The sequence below is a fragment of the Tenebrio molitor genome, chromosome 4, assembly GCF_963966145.1.
Source record: "Tenebrio molitor chromosome 4, icTenMoli1.1, whole genome shotgun sequence".
Taxonomy (NCBI): domain Eukaryota; kingdom Metazoa; phylum Arthropoda; class Insecta; order Coleoptera; family Tenebrionidae; genus Tenebrio; species Tenebrio molitor.
Window position 1 is genome coordinate 23,358,738 of NC_091049.1, and position 24,453 is coordinate 23,383,190.

The 24,453-nt window shown below is 34.6% G+C and overlaps 2 protein-coding genes and 1 long non-coding RNA gene across 3 annotated transcripts; 1 reads left to right on the plus strand and 2 right to left on the minus strand.

The window, feature by feature from the left end:
- Window positions 1-5,668: 5,668 nt before the first annotated feature.
- LOC138128316 (receptor-type tyrosine-protein phosphatase epsilon-like) lies at window positions 5,669-24,264 on the minus strand. The gene is made up of 15 exons (XM_069044528.1): window positions 24,041-24,264; window positions 18,386-18,721; window positions 17,713-17,976; window positions 10,596-10,706; window positions 8,776-9,065; window positions 8,638-8,725; window positions 8,505-8,581; window positions 7,766-7,900; window positions 7,445-7,713; window positions 7,257-7,392; window positions 6,994-7,204; window positions 6,814-6,941; window positions 6,322-6,459; window positions 5,931-6,269; window positions 5,669-5,871 (listed from the first exon to the last, which is right to left on the minus strand). The coding sequence occupies exons 2-14, from the start codon at window positions 18,711-18,713 to the stop codon at window positions 6,123-6,125; spliced, it is 2,322 nt and encodes a 773-aa protein (XP_068900629.1). The 5' UTR covers window positions 18,714-18,721; window positions 24,041-24,264; the 3' UTR covers window positions 5,669-5,871; window positions 5,931-6,122.
- LOC138128319 (putative nuclease HARBI1) lies at window positions 11,825-13,247 on the plus strand. Its single transcript, XM_069044531.1, is given in 3 exon segments — window positions 11,825-11,911; window positions 12,058-12,757; window positions 12,819-13,247. Coding segments are annotated over 2 exon segments (1,059 nt in total). The 5' UTR covers window positions 11,825-11,911; window positions 12,058-12,069; the 3' UTR covers window positions 13,190-13,247.
- Window positions 13,310-14,362, minus strand: LOC138128320 (uncharacterized). Its single transcript, XR_011158598.1, has 2 exons — window positions 13,719-14,362; window positions 13,310-13,666 (listed from the first exon to the last, which is right to left on the minus strand). It is a non-coding gene; the product is annotated as an uncharacterized lncRNA (long non-coding RNA).
- Window positions 24,265-24,453: the final 189 nt, after the last annotated feature.

A 24,453-nucleotide genomic window follows, 5' to 3' on the forward strand; every position in this document is an offset into this window, starting at 1 on the left:
TTCACGATCTTTTTGGGACCGAGTTGGCTATAATTTTTTCTTTTCATGTTGGACTAACTGACTCAGTGATGCAACGGATGCAATTTTTTTTCCTGTCAGTGTCTGTTCGACATTTTCTTGCCACCGCATTGCCAGATTTATTATTTTAATATTCGTAAGAAACTAAATGATTTATTAAGTGTGTAAAAATAATTTAAATTTCCGTCAAAGGAACAGCCAAAATTGCCAAAATAATTTTATTACGATAAAAAATTTCTATTAAACGATTTAATTTAATTTAAAAAAGACAAACCAGATTTTAGAGATCCGGCAACAATGTACCTATTCAGAAAATATAACCCTAAACAGAAAACAACCTAACCTAACACAAAAAGTGTCAATTTCCTTTAGGGAATTTAGTCATCACCGAGGTACTGCCAACAAAATCACTAGATGGTCATAGCCAACTCGGTCCCAAAAAGATCGTGAATGCCTTATATTAGCAAATTTTACAAGAACGCTGCTGAAGCTTAGGGGATTTTCAACGCTGGATTTAGATGAGTTTAACAATTTTAAAATGTATTTAATGGCTTATGGCTTCATAAAAAACAAAAAAATAAAAAAGAAAGAAACTTGGTTATTACAGTTTTAGAATTTTATTTCTAAGGGGCTAGTAGAGGGTGCATCTGCAGCCGGTTTTGGTTTGGACTCCCGCATTTGAGCTGAGAAGGGAAACTGCAGGAAACCTTCGTTGGAGTCGGGCAGAGGGGCAAGGGGGGGCGCGTGTGGTGTGCTGGCTTTCCTTGGGGGTTTGGATCCGTCTTCTGTTGTGGGTCCTGGTAGCGCGGGTTACTCTCGCTCCTGTCGACTCCTGGCCCTTGGGGTACTGATGGCTGCTATTCCTGGAGTTACTGGAGGTTCCTCAGTACTGGCTGTACTGAAACAGAAGAAAGGAAAGGAGAGATCTTTGATTATTGATGTCCTGGGGCGAGTAGAGCTGTCGTCGTCGGTCAGCGCAAAATCTTTTGGCAAAATGAATTTTCATTTGCAGCCAATGAGTTGACTCACAGATAAATGAATCAATTTATGAGCATGAAACAATATTAAAAGAATAATTTAAAACATACCACATAGTTATGTGACTCTAGAAAGATTTGAATTGTCTCCCCTGTTACGTTAATCTTTCGTGAATACCTACTCATGGAATCTCTTGCTCAAGCCTGGAATAATATCGGGAAGAATAACAAGAAAGCTGTCATCAGATTTATGAGAAACTCATTTCAGGTGTCAGTTGTTTTGTCAGTGATCCATAACCCCATTAATGGGTGCCATGGCTTCATCTTATGCTCTGCGCTGGACCAGAACTAATTGACAGCAGTGGACACTTACTAGCGGAGCCTCCCCTACTACGGGAGATCCAAGGAACGAATAACGAATGAAGTACTACATTTATGTTAAAATTTGTTTTGGAAAAGGTCATCTTGGCGAGAAAGCGTTTCCCGGAACATAAAATAGACAAAAAAATCACATACGTAACATTTTTTGTAGTGCAGCTAAATTAAATATTAATCCTTATAATAAATTTATTAAGGACTACAGGCATCATGTGGCACCTAAACGATTGGATGAATATCGCGATACCCAAACTTTTTATTGATACCGAACACACGTTTTGGGTTATTGTCGTCTAACATTCAAACCTAAGTATAACTTAAAGCGCTGTCTTCAAATTTTCCAGTTCCCGCTAAATCAGAAATGCAAAAGGTTCTTGATCAGTGTCGAAAAATGAAATTCCATAAACTGGTTTTCGATGCGTTTCAGCTTGTTATGATTAATGATTATGATTAAAAGTGACATTCGCTCTAGTACGGACGATGACGGTTTTCGGGATTTATTAGTTACTAAGATTCAATCGAAGTTAATTTAGAGAAAGCAGTCAACTTATTGACTGAACTGAAAAAGAGGAGAATACATCTGAACGAATAAAGTTCAATTTCAATACAGCGCGATTTTTGATATTACCTATTTAATAGTCTTTACTCTGTTATACAGGGTTATTCTAAATGATTGTAGTCCAAGTTGGCATAAAAACTGAATGTAAAATTTATGGTTGCCGCTCCATGTAAAAATTTTCCAAATAATGTGAATAAGTGAATATACATCGTTCACACAGAGGAGTTATACAACTCAGTATTGTTAGATCCAATCGTTAATTTAAAACTAAATAAATACAATTCTCATGATCGCACTTTTCACCTAAAAAATGACAATGACAGTGACAAAAACTGACAGTTCACAGTGAGGCGGCAAAACTTTCATAACATGCGCATGGCTTGCTTCAACTACAATTATTTAGTATAACCCTGTATTGAATTATCAATAAAATACTTATTTTTTCAATATGGCATGTATTTCTCTATATTTTTTATCGCTGTTTTTTCTCAAAATATAAATTGTAACTAATGTAGTTGGTAAGAATTACTCGTTTCTCAAAAAAAATAGATTGCGTCCGACCTTGAAAACACCCCACTAAATACAAAACTAACGCTGTCGTTACAATGATTCAACATAAATAGGTACGCAATCAACAATTATTTAGACCAAAGAAGGCTCTGAAATTTTAGCTGTCTATCGACAGATGTCTGGAACGCAGGGAAGTACAGAGTGATCAACAAGGACTGAAGCTGTTGGCAACAATGACAACATGATGAAAATTTCAGTGAAGTTGGTAGCATTACATTTTCAGTTGTCAATTTTGACGGGCAAATTTAAACTTCAAAATCAAGTGTCATTTTTGTATCAATTTATTAGTGAAAATGGTTTTTACACTAGAGCAAGACATTTTTATTGGTATGGCGTACTTTCGGACTGGAAATTTTGATGCTGCTAACGGTTGGCAGTATTCCACGGAGCACGGACGATACATTGCACCAATTTCAACAAATGTTTCCCGGGCCAGTTGGTACTTTGGGCGGCGCGGTACCTTAGTCGCGTTTAGGCAGCATTGCACGAGATCGGTGTAACGTTACCTACAAACAGGGGATGTGAAAACGCCAAAACCTACTGGTAGAACATCTACACTTACAGAAGATGTAGTTGAGAATGTTCGGAGTAGAATGGAACAAAACCCTCGAAAGTCAGTGCGAAAGTTTTCACTCCAAACAGGCGTGATTCTTATGTAAACACACGCATCCAAAGTTCTTTGTTGGGCACGTTTAATGCAGGGCCTAATAATCCTTACCATAATCCCGTCATTCCTTTTCCTTACTTTACAGGCTTGTCATATGGAAGTTGCCTAACCATTTTAAAGAAGAAATTAAAGTTCCACCCGTACAAATTTTCCCGGATCTAATCCCTGCATCCCGCAGACTTTCAGCTCGAAAATAATAACGCATAAAACATGTTTCTGTTTCTCAGGAGGGGCAGGCGGGCACGGCCTACCGCTTTTATGAATATCGAAACACTGGGCCATTATTAAGTACCGCTAATTACATTTTATACTGTTTTTGGTCGTTTTATACGTATCGTGTTTTAAAACTACCAACTCGTAACATAACCTAAATTTTTTGACATTCACAACTTGCAGCGGGTGCCAACACTGACGCACAAAAAAATTTCATACTTTGGGAATATTTTGCTGTCATTTGCTGCCAACAGCTTCAGTCCTTGTTGATCACGCTGTATTTTTGGTTGTATATAGCTGTTTTAATTTAAATTTGGAAATTTTTGTCGAAAGTTGGTCGAACAGCGCTGTATGTTCATTCTCCATTACTGAAAACACCATTACGAAAGTAAAATGAATCTTTTATGTTCTGAAGTAAAAACCATTTTTCCGTTAAAATTTTATTCATAGTGTAATGATTTGAATACATTACTTTTTCCGCCAAATATTCGAACCTGCGCAAAACGGTAACAAATGTGGTCGTGATCGTCATCGAAGCGGAGGAGCCCTACGTTGTGTCTTTCTTTTGGCGGAAAAAGGTTCGGAATGCAAACGATGAGGGTTCCAGTTGGAAGAGTGCCGCAAATAAAACACACATGTGAGGGACGCAAAATACCTTTTATTAAAAATGCCTGTAATAACTTTGATGAAAAAGAAATTGAAACGAATACAAAGGACAGAAATTAAGTTTAACGAGGTACAAGAAATTAACTAGTTGAGTACATCACAAAGATAAATGACAGGATGAATGCAACAATATTTAAAATAACAGAAAAACGGGCACATTACAGACAAAATGACAGTTAAAGCTTGCAAGACAAGTAAACAAATTATGGTGCAGTTATTACAGACAGGGACGGATGAAAAACCCTCTTCAAAAACCGTATCCCAGGTATTACTCATATTTTACAATAAGATTAATGACAAAAACAATGGTTATTTGAAACTACGCGGTCAAGGTACGCCAACGGGAGCTTAGAGCTGGAGGTAACAAACTTTCGGCCGCGAGGGGACTCAGAAGAATAATCTGAATCATCTTGAAATCAGCGACGTTTATAGATATTCGGGGTATTAATGAACGTCAGACTATTTCACCGACCAAGCAAGAGTGACAGAGCGTTTCGGGGTCGTACGATTAGCATTCCTAGACCGCAACCGCAAAGACCTAGGTCCGCCGTCCCCAACCAACCGTTTCCGGACAAAACCCCGAAGTCTCTATAACCGTCGACGGAAGCTTCACGAAAACATCCCGACGCCGCTCCCGCAAAGACTAAGGTCCGCCCCCGCTAACGGTTTTTAAATAACCGTAGCTTCCACAGAAATTTACTAAACAACCTTCCTGATTGGCACCTAGCTCCCACAGGGGCGCACTTACAACATTTTACTTTAACTTTTCCGAAACCTAGCAACAACACGAAGGAAAAAAAAAACGAGTTTAATTCTATCCAACAAAGCGTAACATTAAACGATGAGAAAATCCAGCAAAACAAAGCGCAACATTAAACAAGGATAACATAAACAAAACAAAACGCAGCATTAAACAATGAGGAAATAAACGAGAACAAAATGCGAAGTTAAATAAAGATAAAATAAGAGCGCTTTAAAAAGGAATACCATACTCGCTGGCAATACTAAACAAAAATATGGCGGGTCGAATGCCGTTAGAAAATGTTAGTGAAAGAAAAACAAAATGGACGCACGCGGTCCGGACGACGGCTACTAATTTCCGAAATTACAAGATTACAAAAAAAAATGAACCTCCCGGGAGAAACTTAGAGATAACGCTTAAAATTAACAAATGGGCGCTTCTTAAAGAAACAGCATGCAACAAAATGAAATCTACAACATACCCTTACCACGTGGTCAAATTTGAGAAACTTGGATCGCTCTTCGCAAGGTGTGTTTGTTTCGAAAAACTAAACAAAAGTGACCTACCCCTTTCAACCGCCCGCGCGAGCCCGTTTCCTCCCCGCTATCTTTCCACTTTTCCACAGCGTTGCCAACCCCATCCCTCAGTTCCTAATCTAGCCGCTAGTACCTTCACATTTGGCGCGCTCTCGTGGCGGCACCGAGAATAAAAATTTAAATTTTAAACTGGGTCACTACAATAGTGACAGTTGTTTAACGTTTATTAGCTGAGTTACGTAGCAAAGATACGAAAAATCTAACACTGTCTCAAAGTCATAGCCGCCCCTTATCAAAGAAATTGTTGATCGCACCGTAGAAAGTTTTACCCAGAGATATCAATTAAGGGATCAACTCTTGTTCCTTTATTCAATTGTTACAATAAAGCAAAATAATAATATACTTCACTAAAAAATTCTATTATAAAGAATATTGCAACTGACGTGGATGTCACTAAGATTAGTCTGTTATTCTTCTATATGGTCATAAGTTTCGAAATTTCTAAAGTAGTGCTGAACAAATGAATATATAAATGCAAGTTGTTTCTAAAAAGAAAATGTGTTGAAAACCGTGATTAAAATTTAAGTATGTATTTATTCATTACCGAATTATTCACAATGTTTTTTCCGCTTCTTCTTGCGGTTCGAATGGCATTACACACATCAACTTCTAATTCGTTTTCGTACTTCTCTAAAATGTAAGATAACGTCACAAACAAACCGCAAGCGCTGACCCAAAAATCGCTGTTCCAAAAAAAGAAAATATTTTTAATTAAACTAAGTAACAATGTTAATATTTACCTGCATGCGACCAAATGTGTCCTATTTTTAGCAAAGTTAAATTGTTTTATAATTTGAAAGAAATTGTTATTCGAATTAGGAAGTTGTTGTTTTTCATTCCAATCGGTAAATTCAAATACTTCAACAAAATTTTGGTACAATATCTACAAGAAACATGTCATTTCGTTTTTGGATTTAATAAAATGTATTTCTCACTACTCCACTTCCTTTTTTATACGCTTGCAACAGTAGCCGGGTTTTTGTAACGTAACCTGTTGTCACCTCTTCCAAATATCTCACTATAACTACTTCTGAAGAAGTTTTGCACCTTTTGGGCCACAGGAATTGTTTCTCCTAAAGTTCCAACCAATTAATTTATTTTTTTGTTCGACACTGTCAGAATTTGAGAAATTTCTCCTATGTGAACGGATTTTGATAAATGTCACCACTTATCAAAACGAAACGTCAAGCTAATTTTAAAGATTTTAAGCGATTTGGAGCCTTTAAGGTGCTCGTCGAACAAAAAAACGTTGTATTCAATTCGTTCGTGTGTAAATTGGGTTTTTTTGGCACGAGTGGGCCAGTTTAAAACGCGAGTGAAACTTGCACCCCAATTTACACAAGAACTCGTCAAATAAACTACTATGTATTACTTTTATCGGTATAGAAATGAGACTTCAAATTATATTTTACACTGTACCTACTTACTCTAAGTTTATTTAAAAATAAGATGCGAGAAATTTTGTTTTCTACTACCATCTTCCAAAATCTGGAAGCCATTTCCTTTTTTGGTTGCTGCATGATTAAATATTTTTTATTTCTCTTATAACCGTCAACTTAAAAATGTAAAACCAATAAAGGAGGTCTGCATGTTTTAAGAAAACTAACCATATGTTGGAGTCGGAAGTTTATTATAAGAGGTCGGGGGCTCGAGGTCCCAAGATTTAACTGTCTCATCGTGCCAGCTAAATCGTTTTAAGTAACTAAGCTGCTGCTCAATTATATTAGTGTCAAAATTTTCCGCAAGAGATTTTTTGAATGGAGTTTCTGATTCCATTAAACATTCTAAAACGATCAAGTGTGCCAGTAAGTAATGTTCCTAAAATTTAGTTTCAGTGTAAAGATTCCCTAAAGTGAGAAGTCAGGTTTACCATTTTGTTGACCATATATGGTCTTTGTTCTCTCAAGTTTTTCATTAAAGCGTAAAAATTAACTTTATTCTCTGCACTCGCCATTGCTAAAGCTAAATCACATAAAATTAGAGTCCCAGTTCTGTTTACTCCAAACCTGAAACAATTAATTTTAAATTAATATTTCGTATATTTTTTAAATTGTGCACCCGGAATGAATTAAAATTGGAACAACACTGTTTTCGGCAATTTGTCTTATATATTTTACAACTGGTACCACAACGTTAGGGTACAATGTTGTTTCTGAGTCCCATCTGAGATGAAGATGTTTGATTCTTCTACAGTGCTGCATGTAGTAGATTTCAAAAATTCGGATGTCATGGTGCTCGTAATTTTCTTGTTTAATTAATTGAATTGTCATCTCTCCATATTCAAACAAAGTGTTCAACCTTTGGGGCCAGTACTCGGCACACATTCTCTGAAAAGAAACAAATCACTATTCTGCGAAGAAAGCTCACTGGAAAACAAACCGTTTTATATTCTATAAAATTCGTTGCCATAACAATGGTTTCTATTTCTTCTTGCCAAATTAATCTCCAAAAATCTTTGATGGTATAAAATTTCGGCCCTTGACAAGATATATAGGTTTTTGGACGGTCATACCCCTACAAGTAGCCTTTATGTCGTGTACTTACGGCGAAAACAGTAGAAAGTGTGAAAGACAGAACCATAGCATGTCATTTTACTTTGGTTTTATAAATGCATGTACTGAAATAGCCTAATCATAAGAGTGATTACTTTGAAACAGTTCAAGTTGTCTCGCGATCACGGCGTAAAAGTTGTCAAGTTTTAAATTTTAGTTTTGAACTTCCTCGTCTTTCAAATTTCAGACAGGGGCTTTCCATTTAAAAAAAATATCAATGACGTCATCACTCGAAAACAAATGACTGCTTGGAATTTTTTTTGATATTAAAATATATATTTTTATAAACTAAAATTGACCTGTCCAAAGATTTTTTTTAAATAGTAGTTTATTTGACGAGTTTGTGTGTAAATTGGGCCTTTTTTGGCACGCGTGGGCCATTTTAAAACGCGAGTGAAACGAGCGTTTTAAAGGCCCAGGAGTGCCAAAAAAGGCCCAATTTACACACAAACGAGTTGAATTCAACGTTTTTTTGTTCGTGTGTAAATTGGGTTTTTTTCGCCCAATTTACACAAAAACTCGTCAAATAAACTACTATATTCAATACTTTTGCCGCTCACTCTTACATTAATATAGGTAGCGTTTATGTAATCATCCGTACCCATTCCTGCTAATGGTTGGAGAATGACTCTAGTGCAATCATCTGAAAATATATCATGTGTTTATATAAGTATAGATTTATAAAATTTTATACACTACATGGAATGTAGTTCTTATCCTTATTCTTATTAATATTTTTACTTTGCAAACCGACTGCACATGATTTTGTTGGTGTTGCTTCAAAAGACTTTATAAAAATGAATAACATTAATAATTTTATGTTTGTGCACCACTTACGCAAAATTGACTTTCGATTTTCTTGCTTAAGACCATTGTTTCTTTTAAGTAACTTTCTAAAAACTCTATTTTAATATCCTCTTCAATTGCTTGACTTTCTTCGCTAGGAATTGGCATTAGCCTTGTTTCCTCCATCGTATCAGTTTGGTTATAATTATTATTTATCTGGCAGCATTTCTTGCAATTATTAACAAATGCAACGAACGCACATAAGTTCATTAATATTAGTAATATTATCGCAATTAATGCGATAATATTTACCTCCCAAATATCATTCACACGAATAGAAGCTAGAAATTAGAAAAGTTTATATGTCGATGTAAACAATAATGTGTAGTCAATAATTATACATTTTATGTTGAGGAAGTTCCTCAACATTGACACAGAACATAATACACAACAAAGTGAAAATGCGGAGGCGAGACGCCGGTAATTATGTTGATAAGCACTGCACTATTACTTGATAGTAATATCCGTAATAGTGTATGTACTCCGGCAAAATTGCCGTGCCGCCGGGTGAAGGTGGGATAGTTAAAAAAGAGTTTTATGCTTATTTTTGATCATAGAATCAGTCCTGAAAGTTTGTCGGTGGAATTCTGACACACCCTGTATAATGAGCAACTTTACTCCCTGATTGTATGGAATAAAGTAGCTCTTTTTTCCCCTTGGGCAAAAAAACACAGCCAACTCAACCTCTTGTCAACTTTTTTTTTTCACGGGTAAAAAAGCAACCTTTTATGATACATATTTATTTCATATTAATTTTCTTTTTTATCCGAGATGCAGTTTGTAGTCTGATGGTGAAGCCCGTTTAAGCTGTTTAAGTGTCAGGTTGACAGTTAAAAAGAATTTCAATTAAAATTGTTGGGTCGTGCAAAAATAGTATATGCACCTCGGAAGTGCATGATTGTTATCCTCGGGTACAAATCATGCACTTCACTCCCTCGGTACTTAATCTACTATTATGAAGACAACATATTTTATACATAAATAATTTATGTTACATTTTAAAATGTACTTGAATTATTTTAATGAGAATGAATTGAACAACTACATAGTAAACTGTACATCATACTCATGAATAGTAAGTTTAGCTTCCTTCCAATTTTTGACCACATTTTAAAAATTCACAAACTTGGGAAAGATTTTGAATGAAGTTATTACAACTAAACTCGCATGACGTAATTCAGAAGTGTAACTACGAAACAATGAAAAGCAAATCTACATAAAGTGGAGCTTGAATGTACAATCGCGGCCATCCAAAAGTGAACGATAGCTTGCGAAAATTTCCGTATTTTTCGTTAGATTAAATCAGGCTGTATTCATTGGCGTTCGTGCAGCAAGTGTTACTATTTTATTAATAAAAAGTTGTAATAGTAAAAATGAGACTGAAAAGTAATTAATACATTATTAAAGTGAAAGTAAACTTTAGTAAAGAAACCTTTCCAACACCTATTCGCATTGGCCTCTCAAGCCTGTTTTCTTGCCAACCCCTCTTTTATTGAAGTTGCAAGTTTTGCTGCAATGTAATTCTCTCGCCACAGCAGCCAACGACCAATTTTCTTCTAGCTTTGCAATAGCCCTAGCTGTCTGCATCGGAGTGAGATGTGGCATTTAAAAAAAATAGTTTCAATAATTTTTTTATCATTAGTGTCAAACTTTGACATTTTAGGACGCCCATGATTTAAAGTAAAAATCAAACTATAAAAAAAAAACGTTCACTTTTGGATGGCCGCGATAGTATATGTTTGAATAATCAATTAAAGCAGAACACTCTGGAGCACAATCACCCAGTAAAAATTTACTTCTATGTTAGTTACCTTGTGCTTGTGGGTAATCAGTCCAGCAAATTCCCGTTACTTTATCACATGTCCCGCAACCTGATTGGCATAATTCTTCACAAGATCGTCCCCATTTTTCGTTTTCGCATTCTAGAAAATTGTCGTAGTTTTATCAAATAGATATTATACCGGGTGTCCACGCGAATAGAGTGGATGCGTCTATTTGTGGTGGGGACGTAATTTAGGACAGTTGTCACGCCACTACTCGACCCCAGAGTTTTTGAGATATTTTAATTGTGATGCATAAAAATATAATATTATTGTGGACAAAAAATGAAGAATTATAACATGAAAACTGCACTAAATTACGTCCCCCTATGGATTCACTTACATCCCAAGATTTAAACTTTCTACCCTTAAAGACATCAGAGATAGACTCATTCGAACAGTTTGCGCGGGCACTTGTATATTATACATATATATTGTACATATGTACAGTGGCGGCCATTAATTTGGAAACACCAAGATTTTTCTATTGTAAATTGTTTGTCACTTTGACAATGTTATTAACGTATCAATTTCGGCTGCGACAGTCTGTTGAATACGCTCAACGATGACATGAGTTCATGACATAACGCTTACACTATCAAATATTAGAAATATCCAGTAAACTAGATTAAGCCGGTGTTTCCAAATTAATAGCCGCCAGTGTATATCGTATGTTTCAAAAAATTTCTGGTTAAGTAGGTCATGAAAAACAAAAAACGAATCGCTCAGCTTGTCAAATAATAATTGAACTGTTAGAAACGTCATTCATCACCATAATAATTTTGTTTGCAAAATTTTATCAACAATAATACAATAAATGGTCTAATTTTTTCCAACAAAATTTTGCAACGAAAATTACACGAGTCGACGAAGGAGAAAATTAATGACGTTAAAGACAAGGGATCCTATCTATGTGTTGCGATACCAGATACTAAAACCAATAAACCCGAACACGGTGGCCGAAGGATACATTGAAGATTCGGTCAAAGAGAAAATTAAGACAGCAAGGAAAATTCAAGGAGAACTAGCAGTGTCAGAGTCCACTGGTGTCAAGAGTTTAAATGCAGTTTGTAACTCAACATCTGGAATAACAGCAAATGAAAGCTTCAATTTACTTAGGGGGTCATTCACGAAACTCGATAAGCGTTTGTAACTTGCAAATTCAGATAAAGTAATTCGTGAACAAATTGTAGCGCGTTAGCATTGCCTTACCATGTCAACGAATCAACACCGTTGAAAGTCGGTAAACCTGATTCTTCAAAGTTTGTGTCACCTTGCAAATTGTCGGTAACTAATTGTAAATTGCGGTAAGTTTTGAGTTGCCGCAAATATATTTTATTGTTATATGTTTAGAGAAACAAGAGTGAAAACAAATTTTAAGTAATTTAAAAATATATACAGTTAGAATGCTTATCTATTAATGTAGGTTTTCTTTACACAAAGTGTTTTTTAGACAAAATTTGATATGGCTTTACACGCAGCTGTGGTCTTAAACTTTGAAATTGACAGTGAAGATGAAGAATTAGCACGTGAAGAGTTTTCTATTAATAGTGTGCCCAATTTAAATTTATATAAAAGCACAAGGGTAACGAGACCTACATTTTTGTACATAAAGGGATTAATTGGAGAAAGATTAGCAAGAAGAACAAGACGATCAAAAGCCGTTAGCGTAGATTTACAAATATATTTAGCATTGCAGTTTTTGGCTTCGGGAGGGTTTCAGTGGTTAGTAGGAAATACGGTAAACATTTCCCAAGCTACAGCAAGTAGAATAATTCACAGCGTAGTAGACGCTTAAGTAGAAATAAGTGACCAATTTATTAGATTTCCCCATGAGGCAGACCTGGCTAATATTAAACAACAATTTTATGAAATTGGCCAAAGAGGCAGACTTCATTGGGGTTTTCCAAATGTCTTAGCCGTGATGGATTGTACACATGTACGTCTGCAGAAACCAAGAGAATATCCGGAACAATATGTTGACAGATTTTTTCATCACAGCATTAATGTTCAGTTAGTTTGTGGACCCGATTTAAAAATATTTAATGTATTAGCTGCCTATCCAGGTGGCAATCACGATTCCTACATATGGCGAAATAGTGCTTTGCGAACAGCACTTGTAGATGGCAACTTCGCAGATGGTTGGCTGATAGGTAGGTGTAATTGTAATTTATAATGCGATATCGACAATAAACTTTTGTTATAATTTTGTAGGTGACTCGGGATATCCACAAGAAGATTGGTTAATGACACCTGTGGCAAACCCTAGAACACCTGCCGAACAACTTTATAATGACGTGCACATAACCACACGCAATCCAATTGAACGATGCAATGGGGCACTGAAATCTCGTTTCAGATGCTTAGCGATGACTGGTGGTGCTCTTGTTTATAGCCCAGAAAAAGTTTGTGCTATACCAGTTGCATGTTGTGTGCTTCACAACATTTGCCTTCAGCAGGGTGAAGTTATGGCTGTTGACCCTGATGTGCAGGAACTTATTGCTCAAGAAGATGTACATCATTTAGGAGGTGTTATCGATAATGACGCCCGAAATAATTTAATTCGAACAAGATTTACTCGTTAAAAGTTATTTTATACATTTTCACAAATTATGGGTTAAAAATTAAAAGTACAAGTATTCAGGCGTATTTTTTCTTCTTTAATTTCAGAAGTTCTTCCTGAATTTCCATGTTTCTTTTCAACGTTTGGTTCAATGTTTGCAACTCTTTAAAAATATTATTTAATTGCAAATTAGTATTTTGTGAAACTTCTAAAAGGGATTTCTTGTATGTAGTTTTTTGTTTTGGTGTTATCGAATCGCTTGCTTTAAATTTTGAAGGTCCAGGAATTGTATTTTCAATAACTTTATCTTTGCCGCAGTTTCCTTTACCAAATGATGAAGAGGGCCCAGGATTTTCGTTAACGCTATGGTTCTCGCAGGTTTCTTTACCAAATGGTGATGGCGGTTGTAAAATAACTTCATGTTCATCACTACTGCTGTTTGTTGCTGCTGGTTGTTCATTATAATTTGGTATACCAATATCGAATCTTCCCGAGATACCTAAGAAAAAATAATTTTTAATTTGGCCGTTATTATTTAAAATCAAAATTACCTTCAATACTTTGCTTTCCTATAAAAGAGCATAACAGTTGCTCAGAAGAAGACAATTTTTCAGCCGTATTTTGACCACCCCCTGTTTTTTTGGCTTCCCTAAATAAATTGTTTGCTTTGCGTTTGGTGCGAGTCTTCATATCGGAAAACTTGCTCTTAAGCTCTTGGACTGATCTTATTGTAGGGGCCACTGCATTTACTTTTTCGGCCACAACAGCCCAAGCACGATCTCGATGTGCTTGAGTCAAATTTGGGCCCTTTAGTGCGTCGAAAAGGAAGTGTTTGCGCGCCTCCACTTCCCTCGTTAAAATGTCTGTTTCAGCTGCCGTAAAGTTGGCGCTTCTTTTTCTTTTTTGTCCATCAGCCTTTACGCCTTTTCCCATTGTGAACACAATTTGCACAAATTCACAAACACTTAACAAAAACAGTTGTATGTGATGTGATGCACGTTTGACGATTTAGTTTGACATTTAAATTTGCAAATTATTTACTGTTGTCATGACAACGTCACTCCATACCCGGTAACTTATCCGTAGCTTGCAATTTTTTCGTGAATTAGATTGCAATCGTGTCGGTAAGCACTTGTAAAGTATTTGCAAGTTGCAGTATCGATAACTATTTGCAAATTACTTTTCGTGAATCTCCCCCTTTAGTCAACAAAGTAATACTCCTATAATCTGTTTCAAAATCAAAAATCCACCAACAGTGCATTCTACCTCGAAAATACAACCGACAACATCGCCGACTTTTGTTTTTAGTGCGTCTGCAAGTGTCAGAAAAAAGTGGGGTTATGAAAGAAGACTGTTGAACAGTCGTTTTGGTCGTAGTTCATCGTGTTTTTTATTTTCATTTTATTATTTCACTCAAAAAGTATGATATGGTACTGGTAGCTAAAACCTTTTTGTACATAATAATTATTTTGTGTTTCGTTTCAACAGTTCAATGTCAAATTTTGGCGGGAGGTTGAGCCAACGCAAAAAAAAAAAACTTTTTCTAGGGATTTTCTAGGGATTTCTTTTTTTTTGCCAACATAATTCAACAGGTGGTGGATTTTTGATTTTGAAACAGATTATAAATCTTTTTTCTCCCTACCGGTTAGAAATGTAGGCTGTGGATACCTCATTTGAGGTGAGAAAATTCAACTTTCTCGCTAAGGTACCAAAATACAAATGTCAAAAGTGTCAAACGTGAAATAAGTTATTGATAAATGAAAGCCAATTCAATGAAGTAAGTTGGTAGGTCAATCATATAATCTGGAAAATAAACAGATAAGCTAGGTAGGTAGATTACTTTACCCTGTTTATATCAAATTTTCGAACAAACCTCAAATCTTCAAATGCGATGACAAGTTAATTAAACAAATAACACAGCCTACTATTCAATTCTCAAAATTTTCGTTTTAATCACGAATATAACCATCTTTTTTGACTTTTTTCAACAAAGTTGTGCCGGTAGGGAAAAAAATTGTATTCAAACCTTGTTAAGAAAGTGTCCTTGCAGACCTTAGGCACTTACAAACCTCGTCTACGACTCGGTTTATAATCTTTGCCTGCGGTCTGCAAGAAACCACTTTCTTACCTTGGTTTGAAATATACTATTCTTTTAATTTTAATATTAATTTTAATTCGAGTTGAGAAATTAAGTGTTACTATTTGTACTTATGAATAATAGATTTTTTAAAGCAAACATTTGTTTTCCTTTAGAACTGTTTTATTGTTTATTGATAGTGACTTATGACCTTAACTTACTAGTGAGTTATAATTATAAATCACTAGTGAGTTATAGGGCAATTTACTAGTTTCAAATGATATCAATTATGGCTCAATTACTATTAGTTGGATAATAGTTATTTATACAATTAGTGGGATAAAAGCAATATTACAGGATTCGAGTGTGAAGATTGCAGATGACGAGGGCGTTAGCCCGAGTTCATCTGTAATCACACGAGTTTCCTGTAATATGCTTTAGCCCACGTGTTATGTACAAAATTTTATCTAAGACCGCCCCGAATTAAACAAAAAAGGTAAATCTTATTTATTTCCGCCAGTCACATTACACCACTCAGTGGAATAATGACTTACTTATCCCACTGAGTGGGGTAATGAAGCTCACTTATCCCACTGAGTGGAGTAATGAAATGCGTCCGGTAATGAAGTTCCTTATTCCACTCAAATGAGTAGGATAAGTGTCATTTATCCCACGGGATTAGATAAAAACTTTTTTCCTGTTATTCGATTCAGATGACTTAGTAGGGCAGGGGTACATATGCATTATCTTTCAGAAGAATGAAAAAGAAATGAAAAAAGGGTACGTCAAATATTTTTAGTCAAATAAAGTGGCACTCGAGAAAAAAAGGTTGGCCACCGTTGCTCTAGAGTAATTTAAAACACATTATTGTTAATTGCCGTTTATATACTTTTTCGTGTTCGTTTCCTGAGATACAGTTAATTTCAAAATTATAGAGTACACCTAATTTTCTACAGTGTGAAATGCACTTACACTTTTTGTAAATGATCAATGTCAATTTTGACAAACAAAATGCCTAATCTATCCGCAAATGCGAAAGTGCTCATTCTTTCCAAATTAGAAGAAGGGTGGTCGATCCGGAGGGTAGCCCAGTATTATAACATCGCGAAGAGCATCGTGCAGAGAATAAAACAAACAATATTATGGTGTTCTAAAATATCAGCGACATTTTATGTTGTCAAACTTACCTAACCTATATAAAAAAGATGATGCTCAAATTTCAAAAAGGCATCTTTACATGGGGAAAAAGCTGTAATAAATCGACTTCTTGATTTTTGAGGTGTACTCGACAATTTTGAAATTAACTGTACATAACCGGGAAAGTGGTATACAGGTGTCCCAGAATGAACCATCATAATTTTAACCACGAGCTACTGGCTTCATGTAGAACTCGGAAAAAATATTTAAAAAATTCTGTCCAAAAATAAAATGACATTTAATTTTTGAGGTACAATTTTTTTTAATTGCTTTTAGTCTTCTACGTTGTCCCACAACCTCGTAGGTAAAATTTCGGCACATTTTAAAAATACACCCCTATATATCATATTTCATAAAATGTAAGCCAAGGCGAAACAACCTCTAGGAAACCGCATTGGTGTACGTTTTTATAAAATATGATATACAGAGTGTATTTTTAAAATGTGCCGAAATTTTACCTATGAGGTTGTAGGACAACGTAGAAGACTAAAAGCAATTAAAAAAAATTGTTCATCAAAAATTAAATGTCATTTTATTTTTTGACATAGAATTTTTTAAATATTCTACATGAAGCCAGTAGCTCGAGGTTAAAATTATGCTGGTTCATTCTGGGACACCCTGTATAACTAAATATAACACGTGTTTAATTGAAAAGTTCATTAAATTGGCTTTGATCTTTGTCGCTATCTTTGTCTAACCAACTTAATTTAAGATGTTATTGTCTTTTAAAAAATAAAGTCAAACTTGATGAACATTTGAATTGAACACTTGTTATAAACTTTCCCGGTTATATACCTAACTTAACATCTGTCAAAGATAACCTCAAAATTTACAATAAATCAATGTTTTTTAAGACTTTGCTAAACGAAGACGAAAAATGTTATTCAATATTCGTGCGCTGTCAGTTTTCAGATATTCGGCATGTTTTGACGCCTCGTGCTTCAAATTTCGGCCTCATACCTGAAAAGTGATCTACTCATAGCTACTCATATGAAAATAACTAATTGTTATTACAGTACTTGTTTACACATATTGCGCGGATTTATTTGTTTTTGTTGATCTGGGTACTATTACTACTGTTACGTTATTATTTTATTTTCCCGAAATTGTCATTTTATGACAGTTCGTTCAAAACAATTGCAGGAATAATCACATTTACGCCTGAATTATTTAAGTTACGCCATAAGTTTTGAATGCTTTTGTTTTCCATAGCCTACTTGAACAGAATTTTTTTGAAACATACCTAGGGTATTGTTAAAATATTTACTAACCTGTATTACATCGCTCTCCTGTATATCCCCAAGCACAACTGCATTTTCCGTTTTCACAAATGCGATGTTCTTCACAATGCTTATGGCTCGGCCCCAGAACAGTTTCACAACTGACGTCACAATGTGGCGATCCTAATTTTCCAGCTTCACAGACTTTTTGTTCTTTTACAGGAGCGTGTTCTTTAGGTCTTATACCCACGTTTGACATAATTTGACAAATGTGGTTGTTCTGGTTTTTGTCAATTATTTGTGTCCTGTAAATCACTGAAATAAAATTAAATAGATATACACACAGGTACTTATGCAAATACAGGGTTATTCTAAATGATTGTAGTCGAAGTAGGAGTGAAAACTGAATGTAAAATTTATGGTTGCCGCTCCATATAAAAAAACATCAAAATGATGTGAATAAGTGAGTACACACTGTTCACACACGGGAGTTAAATTGGGTGCAAAACAACTCAATATTTCTGGATTCAATCGTTAATTTAACAAAAATAAATAAAAATCATCGCACATTTCACCTAAAAAATGACAGTGACAGCGACAAAACTGACAGTTCACATGAAAGCGGCAAAAATGTAATAACATGGGCATGGCCTACTTCGACTACAATCATTTAGAATAACCCTGTATAAAAAAAATACATAAATAATAAATAACAAAGTGTTACCTTTATCATCTACAGTTTCGGGACATTCTCTAATGTCAATTCCCCAGTAGTCTTTGGCGTCATTATCAGTTTTTTCTTTGAGAAAAGTTAATGTTCTTTCCTTTAGTTCTAAGTTCAATCGACGAGATTGCCAAGAGTGTACAACATATTCTTTTGTTACATTTGTGGTGTTGTTGTGTTGTGTTGTTGATGTGTAGGTATGGTTTAATTTTGGTATGTTCAAAATGCATGTTTCGCATAAAGAAACATAAAACACTAAACACGATTTTTCTGTGGGTGGAATTACTACAGTAGTAGGTTTTACGTCGGCAGCACTATTAGACCACATAAAGTTATCTGAAATTAGTGTAATAATCTCATATATCCATTAATGTATACAGTAGAAACTCGATAATTCGTCACGTCCGACACCGGGTAGGTGAGGAATTACCGAAATGGATGAATTATATAAAATTCCAGGAAAAATAACTAAAACACATTCTGAGGTACTGTTCTTATAATTTCAATTGACGTAACTACTGTATGTCCCCGGATTGGGTTTATAAGAGGGAAAACATTTTTATTTTTGATTTTACGCAAAAAACAGGAATCACATTTTTTGCTTCATTTGAAACCCCCATTTCTGTTCTTAAAAAGTTTTCACCATAGAGTAAGACTTAACATTAAAATAAAAGAAAATGCAGAAAAAAAATTTTTCTTTTTTTTTTAAATCAAACAGAAGTTTAGGCTTCTGAACACCCATTACTACGTAAGTGTTGGGCAATTTTTCATAAAATTTTGTAATTAAGTGACGAACACCGGTCCAACACTGGATTATATAAATTCTTTGTTCTAAAGACAACATTTTGAGACAGTACTAAGTTGTTTGTCAAAAAACAAGGCCAATTGTAATAGAATTTATGTATTAAGGGCGTAAGAGGGCTTTTATGGCATGAGGTGTGATTTTGAATACACAACACGCTGAAGACCATAAAAGCCAGTTCACGCCCGCAGTACATACACTATTTTATGCACGATTAAGACCTAAAACCCTAACATTTAACAAAAATTAATAAATAAATGTCTGCCCACACCACGGGATGTTTGCATCGCGTAGTGCTCCCGTCAAATTTTTAGTTTTGCGCGTAACCTTGGGAACAGTGAAAACACCCGTAGCCATTATGCTAATTGCAATTTTCGGTTATAAATTCATTAACGAAATGATAAACGAGGATGAGAAAGCGGCAGAAGTGAGTGTCCAGTATCGAGTAATCCCCATTCGGGATTAGGTAATTTAAGTTAAGTGGCAATTTTTTTCCTAATTTCACCAAAAATGTTTTTGACTTTTATTTGACATATCTTTATGGCCCACGGGCATAAAGTGATCCGTGGGCCATAAAGAGACGTTTATGTAAAGAAAATTTGTGCATAATTGTCAAATTATAATATAATCGTCCATAAATAACTATTATAACGTAAAAATTAATTAATTAAAAGTCCAAATTTTAACAGAAAATATTAATTTAAGAATGCAGTACGAGTCTATCAATACTAACGGAAATGGGGGTTCCAAATAAAGTAAAAAATGTTATTCCTCTGAAGTTTTTGTGTAAGTGACTCTAAAAGAACGTATATTAACAGTGCGATTCCATAACTTTATTGTGTAGAACTATCGCGCGTTCAAATGAAATCCTGGGCTGGGAAGGCGTTGGAAACCGTCAATTGTTGTGCTTTTTTAAAGCGTAGATTAATTGGAGTATTTTGACAGCTAACCTAAAATTTAAAGCCAAAAAAATCTTTCTTTTTTTTCTCTCTTTGCAATGTTTTACATTAAAAATAGAATAACTTAACGATTCCTATTCTCAAAGCAAATATCTAAGGGCACCCTTTGCTGAAAACAAACATGTTCAATTATGTCCCGATTAAACATAAACAAATGTCTTTCGTATCAAACGGCGGGAAATTCAAACTTTACACTGTTCTGAACGGTTTAATTTTTCCAAAGCCTACTCAGCGGAGGATTTCATTTGAACGCCCGATATATCGAGCCTTTGAAGCAATTAAATCAGATGTCAATAGTCAAATGTCAAATTATTAAATTTTAGTGTCAGTTGTGAGTTCGACGTCTTAATTGTTTTGTTTGTGATTTTCTTCAATTTTTCCAGATTCTAATTACTTTTCACCTTACTACACTGTTTTATTTGCGTAAATTTGCAGTAAGTAATATGCAATCTCTTTGGTAAACCACAATGGTTTTATCGCTAGAGCCGTAGCCAACGTTAAACGAACTAGCCGTGCTCAAGTAAATTTGGCAACAATGCCCGCAGACCTAGGACCGAGTCAGTTTGTGCAGATTTGCATTTGTGTACATAGTGATCTTAACGTTTTAACTTCAGAAAACTGTGTTTATTTCCAAAATTTTAAGCTACCAAGTTGTTTAAAAGTTGAAGGGAATTTAGTATAGAGTTTGTGAAATAAATTGTGGCATTTTCTTCAGGAATTAAAGCCGTCAACTTGGTGGAAGTTAAACTGAGACAAACCTAACCTAACTTTTGTGTGTTAAACGAAATATCGTTGGTTCTAACTTCTAACAGGTATTTAAAATTTAAATATTATTCAAACATGCCTAGTAGGTGTTGTGTAACAGGCTTTAAAAGTAATTACGACTCGTCTTTAAGAAATGCACAAAACAATCGCGGTGTAAGTGTTTTCAAATTTCCTAAAAATGTAGAGCGCAAACAAGCATGGTTAAAAGCAATCCCTTGAAAAAACTTCAGCTTAAAGTGTGGTCTGTCAATTACATTTTAGATCTGATGATATGATTTTATATGATAAACATTTGCAACCTGATGGAAACTGTAAACAATTGCTTTTAAAAAGCCCCAGACTAAAAGATGCGGCTGTTACTAGCGTGTTTCCAAATTTAGCGTCTTATCTATCAAAGCCAGCAATTAAAGAGAGAACTGATCCAGAGTTTAGGCGTGAAACAATTTCTAAAAGGCAAAACGATGAAGTAGAGAATTTTATGAAAGCAGATATAATAAACAATTTTAATGATTTAATAACATTTTCAATCGAACTTAATTTGATTGTTTGGGAACATAAAATTGTTGAATTTGGTAAGTATATATTTTTTTACATTGAATTTTAATAATTCTTTAAATATTGAGACAAAAATTTATATTAATGAATGTCTTCAAGTAAAAGTTTTTATAAAAGGAGAAGAATTAACTCCACAAGTTATTTAGTTACTTGTTACGAAGAATTTTTCTTATTGTGGATTAGGCCTACTGGGGAAACCACAGTAAAAAAACGCATCTTGCACTCTACCTCTACGGTGATGAGGAAAAGTACCTATGTAGCACAGCACCTTTGTTATAAATATCTATTCTGTCTGTAAAAAAAAGTTTGCTCCCCGTTCTGATTTTGTTACGAGCCGCTACTGCTGGACAGTGTAAAATTAGATATCATCCTCCATGGGGGTAAGATGGGAATTGTTGTAATACTAATAATCATCTAATAAACAATGTCAATTTATTGAGAACGTGTAAAAACGCGCCTTTATGTTTGTTAGGCGTTCGATGTTCGGCGGTTCACCCGGTCCGCCAGTCTGAACGATTGCGACGTTGCCTTTTTCTCAGCACGGCTAGTTATTTAACGTTGGCTACGCTAGAGCAAAACATGTTCGTCTTGATGTATTACCAACATGGTACGGTCGGTGGACAAATAAAACTGGGACACTTAAAACTTAATCTATGTAAATAAGACCATTTAATTGTCAATATATTTGTCAGTATCTATATAATATGTCATACAAAAGTTAACCTATTTGTGATAAAGTCGTAATTAAACCATGCAAATTTGTAAATGTTGACTTATGTGAATGTCATTTTTGTCCCAGTTTTATTTGTCCATCGACTGTACCTTGGAGAATTGAGTGGGTTTATTCTAAAGCGTGATAAAGAATGACTAAATCTGTTGGTAACAATGAAAATTTGAATGATTTTAGTGTCACTGTAATCTAAACGCATTTCCGATTGTCAGTTTTGACAATGTTGACAGGCAAATTTAAAATTTAGCGTCAAGGTTCATTTTTGTGATATTGGGTGATGTGATTGTGGATAAATATGGCAACTATGTACGAAAATGTATGTGGCAACTGTGTGGGTGGGGTAGAGTTGACATTTGTATGACATTTCATATTGCGTGCATTTGATTTTTTTTATACCATTGCACATTGACTTGACAATTTTCAAAATTGCGCGACTATGAACTGTCAGAAATATCAACTCTATCATACCTACAGAGTTGCCACATAAATTTTCGTACATTGTTGCCATATTTATCCACAATGATTTTGAATCACCCAATAGTTTATTTATGAAAATGGTTTTTACATTTTACATTATCAACATTTATTGTATCTTGGGTGTCACCGAGTGCCAGCTGTCTTCCTTGTCACATAACCAACATAAACTAATTTTTTTTTATGACGGGTCAAGTTAAAACATCCGGTCAGTGCCAATTAGAAGACGAAGGAAAAAAACAAATATTTTTCAATTGTTTCATTGCCAACTGACTCAGTTATTGTTTAATTGCAATATTAGAACGATTGTGGATAGATTTGTGGCAATTGGAAGTGTTAAAAAAAGTAAAAATATGAGAAAACCGCCAGTGAATGATGAATTGTTGAATATTTACGCAAACGAACAGAACAAAGTCCAAAAAAAATAAATCCCTCAGGAAGTTATCACTTCAGGCAGATGTACCACTCTCCACCTGTTAGAAAATTGTTAGAAAAAACCTGAACTTCTATCCATACAATACGACAATTGGTTTTTAAACAATTTGAATGATGATAGGTGAGATAAAATGGCATATGGTGGGTACTGTTAGTTGAAAAAAAAAGTAATTTTTAATTGTTGGATTTGAGGATTGCTGTTAATAGAATTATTAACGTGACAATAGAGAAACTAAATAAGAATTAGTGAATTACTTTAATTTAATCAGTAAAAAAATGTAACAGTGCTTTTGAAATCAAAAATGCCGAAACAGACGACAAAACTAAAAAATTATAATTAAGGTTCGCGCAGGGCAAGCGACTTTGAAAGTCGAAGTAACTTTCATACCAACAGAAAATCAGATTTTCATGGCTTGCTTAGATGCACATTTATATGAAATTGAGTATAACGTTCTTTTAGAGACACTTTATAAATGTTTATATACTCCGGGTCATTACTATTCGTCCAATGCCCATTGCAAAATGTCAATTTTCACATAAAACGCAATAACACCTGATTAAATTATATAAGCGTGATTGCAGTTACTGTCAAAGAACTATATCAACAAAAAACAAAGCTGCATACGTACTGTTAACCATATAGGTAAAGCAAAAAGTAAATACGTATGTACAGTCGATGGACAAATAAAACTGGGACAAAAATGACAAACACAAATTCAAAATTTACAAATCTCCATCGTTTAATTACGGCTTTATCACATATAGGTTAACTCTGGTATGACATATTATATAGACACTGACAAATCTATTAACAATTCAATAGTCTGATTTACATAGATTAAATTTTAAGTGTCCCAGTTTTATTTGTCCATCGACCGTACCTACTCTTTATCTAATAGACGGACAATAATGAACTCGGCTTTAAAAGTACTTACATTTGTGGATTTTCCAAAAAGTCTCGTTTATAGTTTTAACAATTATTTCATGTGGTTTGAAATCGATTGTTGTTGGTATAACTTCATCATTTTCCAAGTAGAAAACATTATTATTTTGTAAAAGAATAGTGAAACTTAACCATTTTTGGTCGTCTCGATTCCATTTAAAGTAATCCGAATTCTCATCGTTATTTGTAAAAAATTCAATTTCAAATGGAGAGTAGACAGAAGTTACTAATGTAAATTTTTGATAATTGGTTTTAACAATTTGAAAGTCTGAAATAGAACATTTTTGGAGATTACTGTTAGCCTTTCAAGAACATTATCCTGGCTAAAGTCAGGATAATGATTGTAACCAATTTGTGCATAAAAAAATATTCACAAATTATTTGTTGCCATTCTACTACAATGTT

Coding starts and splice junctions, on each gene's coding strand:
- LOC138128316 (XM_069044528.1), bottom strand. CDS start 18,713: ATGTGGTCTAATAGTGCTGCCGACGTAAAACCTACTACTGTAGTAATT. Junction 17,977..18,385: donor CGAAACTGTAGATGATAAAG/GTAACACTTTGT, acceptor ATTTTATTTCAG/TGATTTACAGGACACAAATA. Junction 7,901..8,504: donor TAAACGCTACCTATATTAAT/GTAAGAGTGAGC, acceptor GGCTACTTGTAG/GGGTATGACCGTCCAAAAAC.